General features: G+C 43.0%; 1 protein-coding gene across 2 annotated transcripts in view; it reads left to right on the forward strand.

Moving 5' to 3' along the window:
* The window catches only part of LOC129721773 (uncharacterized), an 89604-nt gene extending 73413 nt beyond the window's left edge, over positions 1-16191 (forward strand). For both annotated transcript variants that reach the window (XM_055674709.1, XM_055674717.1), the window contains one exon: positions 14716-16191. In XM_055674709.1, coding sequence (XP_055530684.1) covers positions 14716-15740 — 1025 coding nt within the window. In that variant the 3' untranslated portion in view covers positions 15741-16191. The remainder of the gene's footprint in view (positions 1-14715) is intronic.
* Positions 16192-18143: the final 1952 nt, after the last annotated feature.

Here is an 18143-nt window from a genome sequence, read left to right on the forward strand (position 1 = left end):
TCCTTTCCATCGCTCTCCGGTGACCCTGCGTAGCTTGCCCTATTCATTGTCGTGGGCGAAACATCGTAGATAGTTTTGAGCGCACCTGTACTGCTACATTCTAGGCAATGCTCTGAGCCTATATCCACACCCCAAAGGAAGCGTATGTTTGTGATGTTTGAGAAAACCGGCCTTAATATGTTCTTTGATGGTCACTTTCCTACCAACTCGTGGTCCGTTTTACGTTGCCTAGGTCTTTGCCGAATATTCCGAGCTATATTTTCTCTATTGTTCGTAGTGTAATTGTTAAGGTATGCTGCTTCACAAGTAACACGATACCGAGTCTCGTGATGGGGCTCCCATATTGGCTATGGCGTTCGAAACAACATGATTTTCAATTCAGCTGCCCACCCTGGGCCAGACACTGTTGTGAGCCGCCTCTCCCCTGGGAAACAGACGTTCTAAAAAGTAAGACTTCCCTCCGAAAATTTCAGGCCCCCTCTGCTTCCCTGTTAGTATACGACTGTGGTCCCATTACGGATTAGGAACCATGATCTTTGTTTGGTTACTCGTATCCCAGCTGGTACCACGAAGAGGTAGGCATAGGAGTTGCTGGGCAGGATTCTATCGACCATATGGGGTTTATTTTATGCCTGCATGTACACGAAGTACTAATACTATTAGTCTAATAGTACGTACTGCCCAGCCATTCACACAGGTTTTTGAACTATTTAGACTAAGTTTAGTTTTAATGAGTAGCTTCTTTGACAAGTTATATCCAAAAAACTTTAATATCCATTAAACTGTTGTTTATTGACGAGTTGATTTTATATATTTTTCTTTAGTAGCGAGAATGAAATCTATTCAAAATTTGCAAACAAAAGCATAATCATTATCATTCAGAAAGTATTACATTTTCCGCAATATGGAGAAAATGTATTTATTGAATTTTTTGGTAGAGTAAATTTTTGTACAAATGTGAATTGGGGTGCTTTTGTATTTTGGCGTAATGTGATGATGCTTTGTTTGGCCAAAACACATACCACCTTCATCGTCATGGTGTTTATGAAGCAATAGAATCAAAATTTTCTTCCATCATTCGTCCTGGTACACATCGTGATTGATAACCAAACCACTGGGCTTGAACCATGATTCAGACAAGAATATCGAAGTCTTTTTTTGTTCATTACTTCTACCAGTCTTTCACTACCATCCTTGTTTAGGTTTGCAGAATATGGTACACAGTCGAAACCGGAACATTTTCGCTCTTGAAATAGGTTACCGTGCTTTTTGCCGGTTTTTGAGCAGTTCCGTTAGAACTGTACTACAGTGCGCTTGTGCAATGCATCTTGTTTCGCTGCGTTTTGAACGTGATTATTGTCGAGTAAAGGCCCAAGCACAATGGATACGTTTGCGTTGCGTTGACATTAATTTGACAGAAATTGCCGCAAACGCAGTCGCAACGTATCAATTGTGTTTAGACCTTGAGAAAACCTCAAAAATTATCCAAAATTTTAGTTGTCATCAACGAAGTAAGAAGAATCACCTCTAGCCAAGCCTAAGACGTTGACTTCGTCGTCAGTATGCGAGCATATAAGTATCGGTGTTGGTGCACTCTCTTCGCTTTCGTTCTTGAAGCTAGCCGAACCAGCGATCCTGCTGACACTAACAGTCTCTCTCGAGCCGAGGTTCGAACCTAGGACGACTACCTTGTTAGGCCAGCATTGTACCTCGGGACCTGCTAGAGGAGTGAATTAACTTTACTCCTCCCTTCTCGAATCCTCGGAGTAATTTTGCATATTTCACTTCAGATTATCAAATTCCATGGTAAATAAAGTGGAAGCAAAAAACTGTTCTCGCAGGTATTGTTTTGTAAAAAAAAGGGGAAACCTAAAAAAGGCCAACAAGAAAAATATGATTCAGTGCTGCTCCACCTGGCACATTCCACTCGGATATCAAACCATTTCTCTCAATGAAAAGGTGAAAATATTGCCGCTATCCTAAAGATGATTCTCCACGATTGACGCGTCATGGCTTGAAGCGTTGCGTCCACACCAGTTGCCGATATATGCTATGTAAATTAACATTAATTACTAAACTAACGAATGCTTTCGTTGCATTTTCTTTCGTATTATTCGTTGCTTTGCACTGGTTGAATGCGGCTCTTATAAAGGAGAAAAAACAAAAACAAAAATAAATACTATGCGACGAGTACGCACCGTACAGGTTCGTAGCAGCGCATGAGAAAGACGGTTTGTTGTCACTTCGTATTGGAAATTAAGAAAGGAATCATTCAATTAAAGAATAAAGGTGAAGTGTTTACGATTCAATTGATGGTAGTACTATGTCTATTTGCATTCTATATAATTTAAACTTTTAAAAAACATGTAACCTTCACAGACTACGAGAGTAGATATTCAAAAAATACTAGCCTCCCCCCCCCCCCCCCCACAAGAGAAACAGATTCGATACAGACCTGTCTTTATAGTTTTCTCCTGTTGGAGTCCGCTTATATTTTGAGTACGTATTTAATATTGCGTTACGTTTTCAGTTTGAACATTTATAAAAACCAAACTTGAAACAACAACTCATGCTGTAGTTGTTATTTGATTGTTATCCATTATTGGTAACACTTTCAAAGATTCCACGTACTGAATTATTTTTGGTTCCGTTTATTTTGACATGTTAAGAATTTATCCAAAAAAAAAGGACTTTCGGTATATACACAGGCATAGAATCTGTTAGGCACGCATCGCATGGCTAGTTTTGTATTATAGTTATACCACAGATTAACAGGTATAACGCTTTAAACAAAGTTCCAATAAAATTATCTTTCGGATGATAATAATAGTTTAGGTAAATGGTCTGCTGCCGTGTTCGCGCTGCGTCTTGTATTTCGACAGCAGCGCTAGCTTTCGTGCATGTGTCAAATTGGGAACCACAAAAACTGCACGAGATTGTCTGACAGCGCACCAGACGGTGTTGTCGCGGAGCGGAGACAAAACCAATCGATTGCCGGTAAGTTTAGGATTGTTTGGGACCCCAAATGGAACAAAAAAAAACATAGTTCGGAAAAATCGATCACTTCGCCCCATCCTACGCATATCTCTATACTGGACACTCTGTCAAGTTCTACAAAAAAGCTGGCGTGATATCGTCTTTCTTTGCGCAAGAAAAAAACACATTTGTCACTTACTAACAGACCTAACATCACGAACAAATTTCCAATAGAATTATTATTCGAATGGTGACTGCACTTTACAAAAAAAAGTTTTCAGCTACTATTGAAAATTCTTAAGCAGACTTTTCTTATTTTTTTTTAATTTTTTATACGCTTTCGTATAAAAAAGGATGCTCTTCTTAATATGAGAACACACTTCGTTTACGGTATCGCAGTGTGTCGAGTGGCCCATTAAGAATACGGCAGTCGCTTCGAGCGCGAAAGATGAGGTCAGTTGAAACAGTAAGGCCAGTGAACAGTCACGGTATCGGTTCGTGTATCACGTGTAAACAATGACAACATCACCTGGTCACCGTGGTATATGGTGAGCTCAGCATGTGTCTTCCGTTACGATACGAACAGGCTCGAGAACCGGTTCTATGCGACAGACCAAAGTTTGCTATTACCGTTTGTTCCCGAAAGTTTGTTTTTTTTTTGTTCACTGATGAAAAGTAGGAATAGGTTTCAATTGCTTACACAGTAGCTGGTGAATTTTAGCAGTGGGCAAGCGTACAAATGTTTGATTTTCATATCGGCCTTCTCAGAGAAGGCTGAAACTTTACTAGGCTGAACTTGTTATCGCTGGCAATAATTATTATTCTCTCGGTCACTAAACATTGTAAATTGAGCATGCTTAATCAAAGCAAGATTCGTTCTTGAATAATCTTTTTTCAAGGCGTAGATTTTGATTTTTTTAATATATTACCTAATTTTATGATATATTAAGAGCTTGTTTTATTGCGTCAAATTGTACAACCGCCATGAGTGATAAGACTGTATAACAGCGGGTGGAAATACTCCCAGTCCCAGTGTCACGTGTGTTAGTCTGTGATTATTCACAGGTGACGGAATTTTCCGACTAGAATACCAGCCTAAGCTTGAAAAAACCTCCTTGTTCACCCTTGTTTTACGGAATCTGTTAGGTCGTGTCGTGATGTTTTAGCTACTAAACCTTTTACGTATTTATATATACAGTGTCTGAAACAGCAGCAGTCTTGCTGACTGTTGATAGTTATTGTTTTGCTTCGAACCGACTCGATGATTGTCTTTAATTAGCAATCGATAGTAATACTTGGTTGCTATACATTGCTACACCTTGCTAGATGGATTGCTTTTTATATTAAGGGCTTCTACAAGGAAATTGGTGCTTTTGAACGCTACAAAGCTGCCGACATTAAACGAGCACTTTATTCCTGAATGCATTCAAGCGATGCAGTTCTCCAATTAGCACACGTTACTCCGGTTTGCCAGTTGGTTGCTGATTTCTATCGAAAGAGATTCAATGGAGCAACAAACAAATCACGACCGAGGCTTCCAAGTAGCGATCTTGATTACCCCTCGCTTTGTCTGGTGCGCTCAACCAATCGTTCAGAGCAAATCCAGCTTTCCTATCCATCGTTGCATTCATTTTGATTTAAAGGTTATATTGAACTTTTTCTTAGCTTTGTCTGTGAAAGACGACATTGCTTCCTGTGAAAATGATGATTCCGTTAGTAAATGCAATATTTTCATGCCCTCACCAGTGCAAACCCTTCGGAACAGTTGAGACAACTTTCGTTTTTTGTGACCGCAGCGCACATTGTCGGCTCGGTAAAGGTGATTATCCTAGGGTTTCCTAGTAAACCGCAAGTCAATATTGTTGCTTTCTACTTTTTTATGTCGAATAATTAATTATGATATTAAGTTGATACTGTAAATGATGACGTTGCTGGGTTTTCAGGCCTATTTAACGACATCATCTAAATGGTGCATATAATTTCTGATATCACAGATAACGGATATCTGTGTAACAAGTTGCTTGTTGCCACTGAACAAAAGTCAGGTCCATGAGTCATCTGTTTAATATGTTCTATCCTTAAAGTTTTGGGTAATTAGTTTTAGAAAATGAAGACTAAGGTAAACAAATTAGAATATTAGTTTGGAAGACTATTAATACCTGTACTGCCGTTCTACGCATAGTTGTCCCATGTTACTTTTGGTCGATTTTCGTTTTTTATCACCAATGAATCGATTTTCATGCATATATTTTTTTTTACTCATTTCTTCAAAACTTTTTTTTTAAATTTTTTTAACCTACAGTGGACCCCTTTCCTATAGCGGTCCACACGCCAGGTTGAAGAAATCTACGCGAAAACTGGAGGAATTTTCAGAATTTGTATATAATTTCTGATTTAGGGTAAATCAAGTTATAGAGGACCCCTTTGCTGTATTAATATACAGTGGACCACCAGTCAGATTAACTCCATTTTTCCTAACATAAGTCGGAACTTATAGATGTTTGTGTTGCAGATTGGCTGGTAACGATGGAAGTTTTTTGAAAATCCCTCGAGTTTTCGCATAAATTCAATTAATCTGGCGGGTGGTCTACTATAGGAAAGGGGTTCACTATAAGTTTATTTACCTTAAGTTAAAAGGGATTTAGGTAGTCTGACGGGTGGTCAACTATATGCTGATAAGCGATTTATTTACCCTATTCTGTACGTTAAAAAGCGGCTATTTCGCAACATACGTGCTCGAACGCTGGATAAATTAGTGGACCACCCGCCAGGTCAACTCAATTTATGCGAAAACTCGACGAATTCATAGATAAACTCCATCAGGAAACATCTTATCCAGCCAATCTGCCAATCTGATACTTATTATCATCAAAAACATTTAAAAATTCCAATTTAGGGTAAATTTATCTATAGTAGACCTCTTTAATCTATTATCCTATAGGGGACCACCCGTTGTAATAGCTCAATTTCTCTGAACATAAATCGAAATTTATAAATGTTTGTGACGCAGACTGGCTGGACAAGATGTTTCCCGATAGAAGTTCTCTGAAAATCCCTAGAGTTTTCGCATGAATTGAGTTAATCTTCCTGGTGGTCCACTATAGGACAGGGGTCCACTATAGGTTAATTTACCCTATATGTTAGGTTGTTTGAGAATCGCCGTACAATTTACTCGTGAGGTCAGCACATCGAAGACGAATATTGCTCTGAATACGTACCAAAGAATATGTCTGTTCGTTACATGGTAGTCTTCGGAGAGCAAAGCGTTGCACTGACTCTATTCTGCTTACTTCGTTCAGATACTAGGGATTTCACACTGAAGCACAAAGCTTTGAACGAAAAGATGTCACTGATACGCATTACTTACTTTCCTGGTGAAACATCCCTCTGGATTTCACCTGCGTCACAATGTTACGCCAACGTTCTCGGTCCATAGCAGCTTGTCTCCAGTTTCTTGAGAGCCCCACACTTCCAAGATCCTGCTACACCTGGTCTAACCACCTAGCTCGTTGTGCACCTCTATGTCTTGCACCGGCCGGATTCGAGACGAACACTATTTTTGCGGGATTGTTGTCCGGCGTTCTTACAACATATCCCACCCATTGTACCCTTCCAGCTTTCGCGATTTTCTGGATACTGGGCTCGCCGTAGAGTTGCGCCAGCTCGTGGTTCATCCTTCGCCCCCATACGTCATCCTCACATACTCAGCTTAGTCTCAGATAGTCCTAAGCACACGTCGTTCGAAAACGGCCAGTGCTTCCAAGTCCTCCTTGAGCATTATCCATGTCTCGTGCCCGTGGACGTGCACTTGGTACGGGGGCGAAATTTACCAGACCTCAAAGTCTTGTGGAGTCCGTAGTAGGCACGACTTCCAGCTTCAAAACGTCTGCGGATTTCTCTGCTGCAGTTGTTGCCTGACGTTACCAAAGATCCGAGGTATACTAATTCGTCAACCACCTCGAACTCGTCTCCGTCAATTATTACGCTACTGCCTATGCGAGCCCTATCGCGCTCGGTTCCTCCTACTAGCAGACACTTGGTCTTTGACGTATTCACTTTCAATCCAACCTTTTCTGCTTCACGTTTTAGTTTGTTGTACTGTTCAGCAACCGCCTGGAACGTCCTTTCGATAAGGTCCACGTCGTCAGCAAAGCAGACGAACTGGCTAGATTTACTAGAAATGGGCGAACGGCTCACGAGCCGTTCAAATGAACCAGTTTTTAGAAAAGAGCGAAAGAACGAACGGCTCACGAAGAAGAGCCACGGTTCTTTAAGCGCACCAGAACTGATAGGTTCGCGCGAACCCGAAGTTTACCGAGAAAACACGAACTTTCAGCGGTCGTAAATCATTGTGAACCATGAGCTGTTCATGTGAGTCGGTTCGGAACGGTGAGTGAGCGTTTTAGAGCCGCTCTTGCCGCTATTGAAGATCGTGCCCTGCATGTTAAAGGCCGTACGTTTGACCACACCTTCAGGCGCAATGTTGAACAGGAGGCAGGAAAGACCTTAAAGTTCTTAAAGTCGATGAATAGATGGTGCGTGGGGACTTGGTATTGGTGACACTTTTGGAGGATCTGCCGCAGCGTGAAGGTTTGGTCCGTTGTCGATCTCCCACCCACAAAACCGGCTTGATAACTTTCAACAAACCTTCCTGCTAGCGGCGAGAGACGGCAACTTGTCGCCCTTCTTGTATATTGGGCATATTACTCCTTCTTTCCACTCCTCCTGTAGTTGTTCTGTATCCCAGATCCTGACTATCAGCTGGTGCAGACAAGAAGCCAACCTATCCGAGCCCAGTTTGATAAGCTCCGCTGCGATGCATCTTTTCCAGTTTTTATTTTTTATTTATTTCTTATGGAATATATATAGGCTTTAGGCTCGTTATCCACACTTAATATTAAAATACAATAAAGACAAATTACAATCAATTAACACTCATGAAGTTGTCTTCTCACGGGTGTTAAATTAAAAATGAGAATTTTTTCAATACCTTTCAGTAACTCAAATACAGAGCGTAAAACTTTCTTTCTCCAAGAAAATTGCTCTTTGGGCTCCCTAGAAACAGTAGGCGTGTTGGGTTTTGCTAGTTTGAATTTAGTCAAAGCAAAGATGGCGTCGAAACAGCACGTGCTCCGCGAACGCATTGTACGGTTCTACGAAACGCATTTCCAGCAAGGAAAAAAGTTCACGGTGACACATTTTAAGGAAGAAAATGTACCTGTCAGTACGGTATATCGTATCCTGGGTTCCCTGAACGTAGAGCGGAAGGTCGGAAGTGGTCGTCCGCTGACGATAATGACGAAGCAGAGGAAGACATCGTTAAAGAAGCTGTTTGACAACAAGGACGCAACCAGCCTGCGTGACGCCGGTCGGAAATATGGCTGCTCCCACGTATTGATCCATCGGACCCTCAAGATGGAAGGAATCGTCTGCAGGAAGAAGACGAGGTCGCCGGAGTACACGGAGGAGCAGATTGAGACGGTTAAAACACAGTGTCGGTGGATGACCAAAAAATACCGCGGGACGTCTTTCGTTCTGGACGACGAAAGCTATTCCGCTGTTCAAAACGCATATTCCAGGAAATGATAATTACTACTCCAGCGACAAGTCATCCACACCGCCTGAAGTGAAATACAAGCTCAAGCACAAGTTTGAAAAAAAGGTTATGTTGTACATCGCCATTTCCGACCGGGGCATTTCAGCATTGCCTTGGTTTAAGCCGAGCGGTCTGGCAATCAACCAACAAATCTATCAAGAAGAGTGCCTCGATAAAATCCTGCTGCCGTTCCTGAACGAGCAACACGCGGATGGGAAGTACGTCTTCTGGCCAGACAAGGTGTCTTCCCATTACGCCAAGAAGACGCTGGCGTATCTTGAGGAGAAAAAGATATCGTTCGTGCCGAAAGATCGTAACCCAACAAACTTGCCCCAGTGCCGCCCAATAGAGGATTTCTTTGGCTCAATCAGTGCCCTAGTATATAAAAACAATTGGAGGGCCAAGGATACGAAGCAACTGACTACAAGAATCCGGGATTGTATCCGGAAAATGGACGTAAGTGCCGTACAACGTTCTTGTGAGAGCATCGAAACAAAGTTGCGTCTAACAGCCGACCACGGCCCTTACTCAAACATTCACTGATATTTGTTTGAAGAAAATACATTATGTTATTAATAAAAAATACTGAAATCGATGAAAAAAAAAATTTTTTTTTTTATATGTGATTGAAAAAAATACTCATTCTTTATTTAACACCCGTTAAATATAAACTTAGTCTGCTTTTTAAGATTGCAGGCGACATGTCGATGTTAACAATATGCTGTAGTTCATTAAATGATCTCATGAAACGGCATGTAGGCTCATGTTGTGCATAATTCCGAGCTCGTTGCGGAGGGTTAAACACTCTTGGATTTCTTAGCGTAAACGTATTGCTATTACGATGTATTCGGGCTGAAAGGGTTCGACTATCAATCCTTCCTGCTAATACATTGGTGAAAAATACTATGTCAGCAATCCTTTGTCGGCAATGTACTGTGTCAATATTAACTAATGCACACAAGTCTTGATAGGCAGGTAGTTGATCACCATTGCATCTGAGGTTCCGTAAGGCAAAACGCACGAACTTTTTTGAATTCCTTCAATTCGTTGAATATGTGTTACATATTGGGGGCGCCAAACAACGCTCGCAAAGTCCAGCTTGCTCCGTACTAGCGCTTTGTAAATGGCTAATATAGAATAACCCTAGTAACAATATTGGTTTTATCAAAGTTTTATAGTGCTCAATACAGCCAAAACTGCGCTATTAAACTTTCATAAAACCAGTTTTGTTACTTGGGAAGGGTCTTTGAGATCCCGTCCGTACCGTCTCACAAGAGAAAACAATTTCAAGCTGTCTGTAACTACATTGTCAATATGATTTGTAAACGAAAGTTATCGGTCAAATGTGACGCCTAGGTCGCGAACTTTTTCTTTACGTGGTAACTCAGTTCCATTGAAATGATATTTGAACTCGATAGGAGATACTTTACGAGAAATTGTCATAACTGAACATTTTTCAGCGTTAACGTTTAGACCACTATCCAAGCAGAATTGTCCAGAACTTTGCAAGTCCAGTTGTAATTTAAGACAATCGTTATTTGTTTTGACGGGCAAGAAAATTTTCACATCATCAGCATAAATCAGAATCATAACATTAGTCAATTTGTCTGGGAGCTTGTTCATCACGAGTACGAATAACAGTGGTCCTAAGTGGCTTTCTTGAGGTACTCCCGAATTCACAGTGAACGAATCAGAGACGTGTCCCTTAATTTTAACATACTGAGCTCTTCCCACCAAATATGTTTGCAACCAATTGTAGAGTGGACCGCCAATACCGAAGTCACACTCCAGTTGATTTGTTGTTCTTGAGCTGCTTGATGGCATCCTTAACTTCACCTATCGTAGGGGTCGGAATGTCTCCCTCATCCTCTGTGCTGACGAAGTCGTTGCTCCTGCCGTCTTGGTCCTCTGCCTCTGCGCCATTCAGGTGTTCATTGTAGTGCTGCTCCACCTGTCGAACACGTCACGTTCATCCGTCAAGATTCATCCATTCTTATCCCGACACATTTCGGCTCGCGGCACAAAGCCGGCGCGGGATGCGTTCATTTTTTTGTAGAGCTTACGTGTTTCTTGAGAACGATACAGCTGCTCCATTTCCTCACACTCCATCTCTCCAGGCAGCGCTTTCTATCCCGGAACAGATGGGTCTGCTGTCTTCGCTTTCCATCACGCTTCGCATCACGTTTTGACGGGTTGCTTACTGCAGCATCAATGTCCGCGCTGCATTCTTCTCGTCTAGAATCGTCTGACACTTCTCGTCGAACCAGCCGTTACGTCGATTCCTCTCGACGAACCCTATGGCGTCTTCCGCTGCGCTGTTAATGGCTGCTTTTACATTACTCCAGCAGTACTATAAAGGGGCTTCGATGAGTTAACCTTCTTCCGGCAGTGCTGTCTTAAGGCTTTGCACGTATTTAGTAACGACTTCGGGAAATTTGAATCCTTCCAGGTCATACCGTGGCGGACGACGGTAGCGGATGTTGTTGACAATCGATAGTCTTTGGCGCATTTTGACCATCAGAAGAAAGTGGTCAGAATCGACGTTTGCGCCACGGTAGGTTCGGACGTCGATAATATCCGAGAAGTGCCTTCCATCAATCAAAACGTGATCGATTTGTGATTCGTTCCGTTGTGGTGATTTCCAGGTGTACCGATATGGGAGGGTATGCTAAAAGTAGGTACTACGTATGGCCATGTTCTTGGAGGCGGTTAAGTCAATTAGTTGAAGGCCGTTTTCGTTCGTTAGCCGGTGAGCGCTGAACTTCACGTATGTACCAATACTTCCTTCCACAAGTTCGACAGCGCTACAATGTCGAACTTGCGGACCCTCAATAAGTCGGAAAAAATGCGGGTAATTCCCAAAAAATTAAGGGACTTGCAGTCCCATGATCCGAGTTTCCAATCGTTAGTCAGTTTTCGTTGCCTGGGTCTATGCCGATTGTTCCGGTTCGAATTTACATTGCTTGCTTCCTGTACTGATGATTTTTACGGCTGGCTTTTAAGGCCTGCACCAACCCCCTGTCTCGCCGGAGGACCATCTTGTGGGCACTGTTTAGAGTCCCACGCGACACCAGGACGTCGATCAGCCGCCCCTAACATGCAGAACAGACGTTGTTTTGAGCCGCACCATCTTGGTTAACAGACGCTCAGGTTGGCGAAGCATTTCCTCTACCGCCGGAATATGGTTAGCGCGCCAATGATCGCGTCGCACCTTTTCACTTAGCTATTGCCGGATTGACAATATTGCCCAGGCCACGCCAACCAGCTGTGTCCATATTTCAGCAGGCAGTCTATTGTGACCATGTGACTCGTGGAGGCGTGAGATAGAAGCTTGTGATGACCGAAGCTAAGTCGGTTGCTCCTTCCAAGTTGGCAACTCACCATTCTCAGCCTCGAATAAAAGCAGACGGCTCTGGATCGACTTTTCAAACGACTTGGAGAGGGCAAAGAGTAAACCGATTGGACGATGGCTCTTAGGAATAGAAAGATCTTCCCCGGCTTCTGTACTGGGATGACTGTAGCTAACTTCCAGATTGAAGGGAAGTAGCCAAGCTCGCAGCGCTGGTTGAAAACACGTGCTACAAATGCAAATGAGCTGTGATTCAAGTGCTTGAGCTCGAGGTTAAATGTGTTATCAAAGCCGGGGGCCTTCGTATTCCTAGATCCTCTCGCAAGACCGATGAGCTCATCAGCCGTCAGTCTTGCTTCCTCTGGGACCAAACTGTTCGAACAGTCGACCATGGCAACTCTCTCAGAAACAGCCAGCTCGAAAGGGCTGACGATGTTTCAACAGTTTCAATGTTTTCAACAGGTGTTATGAGTAATTCACCCTCCCCGGACGGAACAAGCGGAGGGATGGGTTTTGGTCTCTCTTTTAAAACCTTGGCTAGAGACCAAAAAGGTTTCGAGTTTGGTGGAATCTGGCGGAGCTTTTGGGCTCTCGGGTTCGCAGTTCTTGGATTCGTTCCTGGATAACCTTGGTCAACCGGTTGGATCGGTCACCAGTTCGTTGGTACTGGCGCCGATAGATTTTGCGCAATCTTATGATGTGTTTAGTGGTGCTGTCGATATGAAGGGCGGTACTCACCTGAGTTTGCTGTACGGAGACCGCCGAGTCACGTGCGACGGCAATCGCACAATGGAGGGTGTTCAACGCCTGGTCGATCTCCGCTAGAGTGTTCAAGGGGTGGTCGATGATGGTGTCCTCGTCAACGATACGCTGGAACCGGACTCAGTCGGCGCGATGGTAGTCTCGCCTAGGCTGATTGGCCACCGTCTCTGCAGTGGCACCCAAAGTCAGCACCACGGATAGTGGTCCGACGATAGCTCCTCGAACACCACTGGAACCTCGGAGATGGCCATGTTGGACAGGAAGATGTCCAGGACAGAGTGAACCCCGGACCGGGAGAATCTGGAAGGACACTCCGGTGCAAAGATGATGTAGTGCCCGGTCACAAGGTCTTTCGCTAGGATGATGCCATTCCGGTTTTGTCTTCGGTTGCCTCACACCTCGTGCCGAGCGTTCAAGTCCCCCGCAATGATCAGCTTGGCCAGATCGTTTCGTAGTTGAGCAGCTGTACCATCTCGGGTGGCGGTTTGCTTGAGACAGTACGCTGCGATGATGATGATTGGGCCAAACGAGGTTTCGACTTCAACCCCGATGGCTTCGAAAGTCTTAAGCTGGAAACCCGGCAGCATGCGACGCTTGACGTTGCTCCTCACAGCGATAGCAACTAACACCTCCGGTACCGATCCTGTCTAGTCGGAAGGAAAATGTTAACTTCCGGTTTCAGATGAGTCTCCGTAATCACGCAATATCGACCTCCTTCTCGCCAAAAAAAACAAGAAGCTCAACGTGTTTGTTCATCAGAGAACAAGCATTCCAGTTCGCAATAACGAAGGGCTTATGGCTGCTGGCTGCGGGTTTTATATTTACGCTGGATTTCGAACGCAGCGGAGACGACTTTGACTAGTCCCTCCGTTGATAGTGGAGGGTCGTCTTCAGCAGAACCAGCGAACGTCCCAGACAGCGTTGCCAGGTCATTTTTTTTAAAATCTGGAAAAGGCAAAAAAAAAATCTGGAAAAAATCTGGAAAAAAATCTGGAAGTCATTTCGTGGGGTGAAGGTAAAGTCTTCGGATAAAAGTCTTGGGGTACGTAAAATTTGAGGTGAAAAAATTGCAAAATTTCGCGCCAAATTTGGAGTGATGACCTTTTTGCGGAACAGAGAAAATAAAATCTGGATAAAATCTGGATGATTAATGAAAAATCTGGAAAATTGGACATCAAATCTGTCTACCTGGATACATGTTCAAACATCTGGATAATCCAACTAAATCTGGATACCTGGCAACGCTGGTCCCAGAGGTAACGCCAGTGTATGACAACCCGAGGGTCGGGGTGGGTCCTTGACTTGGTTGAGCAGCAGCGGCGGTGAGGCGAGGCTGCGCAGAAAATTTTGCAGCAGGAGTGCTACGATTCAGATTGTTGCAATTCGGGAGCGAAAGCGGTTCCAGCTGCTTCCACTTCAAAACCAAGCTGCTCAAGCTCGGCTTTCACAGTCGACGCGACTAAGGCTGGCAAACCTCGCAGCACCACTTTCAGTGGCTTCGTTGATGGGTTATCGTGTGTGTAATAGTATTCCTAGATCCTCTCGCAAGCCTGGTGCGTTGCGAGTAGGTCGCTCACTCTTTTGTACTCCTCCATGTTGGAGCACAGGATTTTGGTACTCTTGCTACCTTTTTTGTAGATAATTTGGCAAGCTCCGCTTGTAGCTTTAGTATGTCCTGGACGGGGCTAAATAGCTTTGTTTGTGTTTCAAACCGGTGGATCTTGCTGCAGCAGATGAATGTTGGCTGTCCGTTGTTTTTTCTTCTTTAATTGGTGGAAACCATCGATCGGTTATATCGTCTAAAGGAACAGGAAGGGGCGGCTTTTTGTCAGCTATGGAAGTCCCCTTGGCGAGATGCAGAAGGCACTTCAAGGTACTCGACACGAAATCCAACGCGAAAAGAAAACTTGCAAAATAAAATACGGAGAAAATAAATATGTATAGCGACTTTACTGCTGTTATGGATGAAACTTTTTGCTTCGCTTTGTTTTCACTGATTTACTATAATCTATTTTTTTTTTGTTTCTTCTAGACTGTTCCACTTTGGACCCAGCCTGTGTTCGGTGCAATGAACATGGTTGCGTCAAGTGCACCGACCTGCTTAGAATCGACACCCGCGAGTGCGTCGGTGATTGCCCCGCTGGATACGTTGCGCAGTGGTCTACAGCGTCGGAGTTTATGGGACGCGTCTGCTATCCGGTGGGCTTTTCCGGTTCTTTCCTGGCCGCCGTAGTGGGAATAGCTGCTGGAGCTGTACTCTGCATTGTGCTGATCATAGCAGCGATGGCCGTCATTCGACGGAAGCAGAGACGAAAAAAATATCGAGAAACGTTCATCGATGAGAACATCGATCGGATTGAGTTTTTGAAACAGCTAGACGAACTGCGGCCCCAAGCGGAGTGTTTCCTGCAAATGCTGAATGACACGAGACGTCAGATACGCAAGCTTCATCTGGCGGGCGATAGTTCCGGGGCGGCAAACTATCATCCTGTGGTGCGTGATTTGGCGAAGATTTTAATTCTACTAAATAAACCTGTTGAACTGATAAGTTCTCCACCACACGACTGGCATCGGCTGTATGTTTGGGCTGAGAAAGTACTGGACCGTTACAAGCCAGAACTAACTCAGTTGATCGAGTTTCTTCAACAGCCCTCAATTCCGTCTTCAGCCTCAGACCCTAGGCTGGGCACCAGTGAACATTCCACGTTCAAGTCCAGGTTCGGCGACAGTCTAGCTAGCGCCAACGAATGTGACACATCGCCAAATTTGAGCGTCAAGAATCAGCGAAACTTGCTGCAACCTGAATCAGCCAGCAGTCAGCTTCGACAGCCAAATAATTTTCTTGGTTCACTCATTAGTCTTCATGAATTCGACGAACGATCGCCTTCCTCGCACACCGCTGGTACCGGTAACGGTAGTAACTTCTTCGGTGAAACTTTCGATCATGTGCGGAGTTATCTTTCGACATCGGGTATTAATGATAGCTCGCTGTGGCTGCAGGACGAATTCTTCAAGCTTGGCTTTCGACCGCAGGACGAAATTACGACGGAACTGTAGTGGCAGCGAGTACGCTCCGTTCTAGCTCTGTGAAAGACGAGCAGTGATTTATAGCGCGAGAAAAAATCGATACAATCACCAAACTAGTCAGAATTAAAGATATACGAATATAAATTATGTATGTATATATATTGGAATAAGATTTTCTAGTATTGTTTTTCGAGAAGTCACACTCGAAAAACACGTATCAGGGATCAGGGCAGTGGCTCGAGCGGCGTGTTCACCATGATACATAAAAGATTTGCGTCTTGACGTCCTCTTCATTACATCATTTGCCTGATGGAAAAGGTGAGATCAGGAAGAATAAGAATATAGCATAGCAGCAGGTTTAACATATATTATAAACAGAATACGAGTTTTCGTTGAAAGCGATGTTTACTATAGAATGAATAAGTGAAACCAGATTATTCTGGGATTATCGAGAAATAATAATATAAACAAACGTAATCGATGTCTTCCTTTCTTTTAATAGATTACATCATGATTTACTAAGCTTTAGACAATAATAATTTTTTTTAATCCGAAAACCCCACAAAAGCGGATGCCAGGCTTTGGAATGTAATCTGGCCAATATCTATCTCGATCCATTCAGTGTTCGAATCATTCCTTCTAACCGAAACGTATATAACTCAAACTGTAATGGACAAAATGATTTGGTCATGTAAAAGATTCCTAAGTAATTTCTAAGCTTTCCCGAATGACTCACTCACTGTAAACTGAATTTTATGTACAGACTTTATAGTCTATTAACGGAATTTGAGTAATCAGCAACATTTACTAAGTTCGAAAGCAGTTTCGTATGAAAGAGTTTTCTGTTTGGGTTGACTAAACTCACGTCTTCTTGCCAATTTTATGAACTTCTACCTGTGCATTAAAACTTTGAGCGCTCCGAGGCTCCACTTCCCGAAATTCAATTGAGCTCAAATTTTGCAGAAAAAAAAAAAAAATAACACTTATTTACTGAGGGTCCATCAAAGGCATAATTCAGGTTACTATGTTGCGTATTTGACAACCCTTCATTCCTGTTCATTTATAAACATAATCTGTCGTTCGCGTATGCGTTGAAGTGAATATTCGTGAGCAAAACGGGGAAAACCAATAATTGTGAGTGTAATTACATGAAATTAGATGTGCAACAGTGTATTTTAGCGATCCAGAATCACGTTCCGATAAAAGAGACATATAGGCTGCATGAGCTCCCACGTTCAACTGTGAAGTATCGCCTTGAAACTTGGACTGGAAAATCAAGGAAGGGCCCTCCAACTAAGCTAAAACCTTGGGTGCTACATTCCGCTATCGGAACTCGATCTTTTGTTTAGTATACACAAGCTTCACAACTTTAGTATACACAAGGGGTCCATTACTAGCATATGAACCTACTTGGTTTTGAGGATACTTCCCTCTTTTTGTCTGTTTGAATCTGTTGATTGCTTGGATTGATCATTGTTGGTTGTGTTGTCTCTTCTCTCGTTTGCCTGTTCTGCGGCAGAATTCCGAGAACACGTTTCTTTGAAGAGAAGAAAATTTCTTCATTGAAAGTACATGAAGAAACTTTCTCCTCTTCGAAGAAATGTGTGCTCGGAATTCGGCCTCTGATTTGTTGATTTTCAAAAGAAATTCCATATAATCTTGGTGTACAGTACTGGACAAAAAAAAGTACGCACCTGTGATATGTTCAAACTTTTTTGATTTAGGCAGATGAATAATCAAAGTGTTCTAACAAAAGACAGTACTGGAGGTGTACTTTCGAAAAATGTTAGATAAAGCGACATGAGAACGACATATAAACATAAAAAGAGCTTATATTTGGAAATTGTCATTTTTCTTGTGGACAAAATAAAGTACACATTATAGTGATTCAACGTTCAAACTGATTTTTCTTTATTTTAGTATTTAGTTTGGCCACCTTTAGCTTCAACCACGGATTGCAGGCGTCGAGGCATACTTTCAACGAGGTTTTTAATATGTTGGGAGTCGATATTTGTCCAAGCTTTTTTCAAAGCTTCAAACAGTTTGTCGCGGTTGGTGACATCTCCCTTGTCGACAGTTTGATCCAAAATCGACCACAAATTTTCTATCGGATTTAAGTACGGGCTTTGTGATGGCCATTCCAACAGCTTGATACGTGAAGCACGGAAATACCCAGTGGATTTGTGGGCGGTATGCTTAGGATCATTGTCTTGTTGAAAAGTGAACTTCTTCTCTAAGATTTCTCTTTAAAATGCTGATGTAATAGTCTGCCGTCATTATGCCATCAATTTTCTCAATATTACCAACACCCGACCAAGCAAAGCACCCCCACACCATGATACTGCCACCTCCGTGCTTGACCGTCTTCTGAATATTTTTATCGGCAAGTTTCTCACCAGGTTTCGTCCAAACTCGTGCTCGTTGTTTGTGGCC

This window comes from Wyeomyia smithii, chromosome 1, assembly GCF_029784165.1.
Source record: "Wyeomyia smithii strain HCP4-BCI-WySm-NY-G18 chromosome 1, ASM2978416v1, whole genome shotgun sequence".
Taxonomy (NCBI): domain Eukaryota; kingdom Metazoa; phylum Arthropoda; class Insecta; order Diptera; family Culicidae; genus Wyeomyia; species Wyeomyia smithii.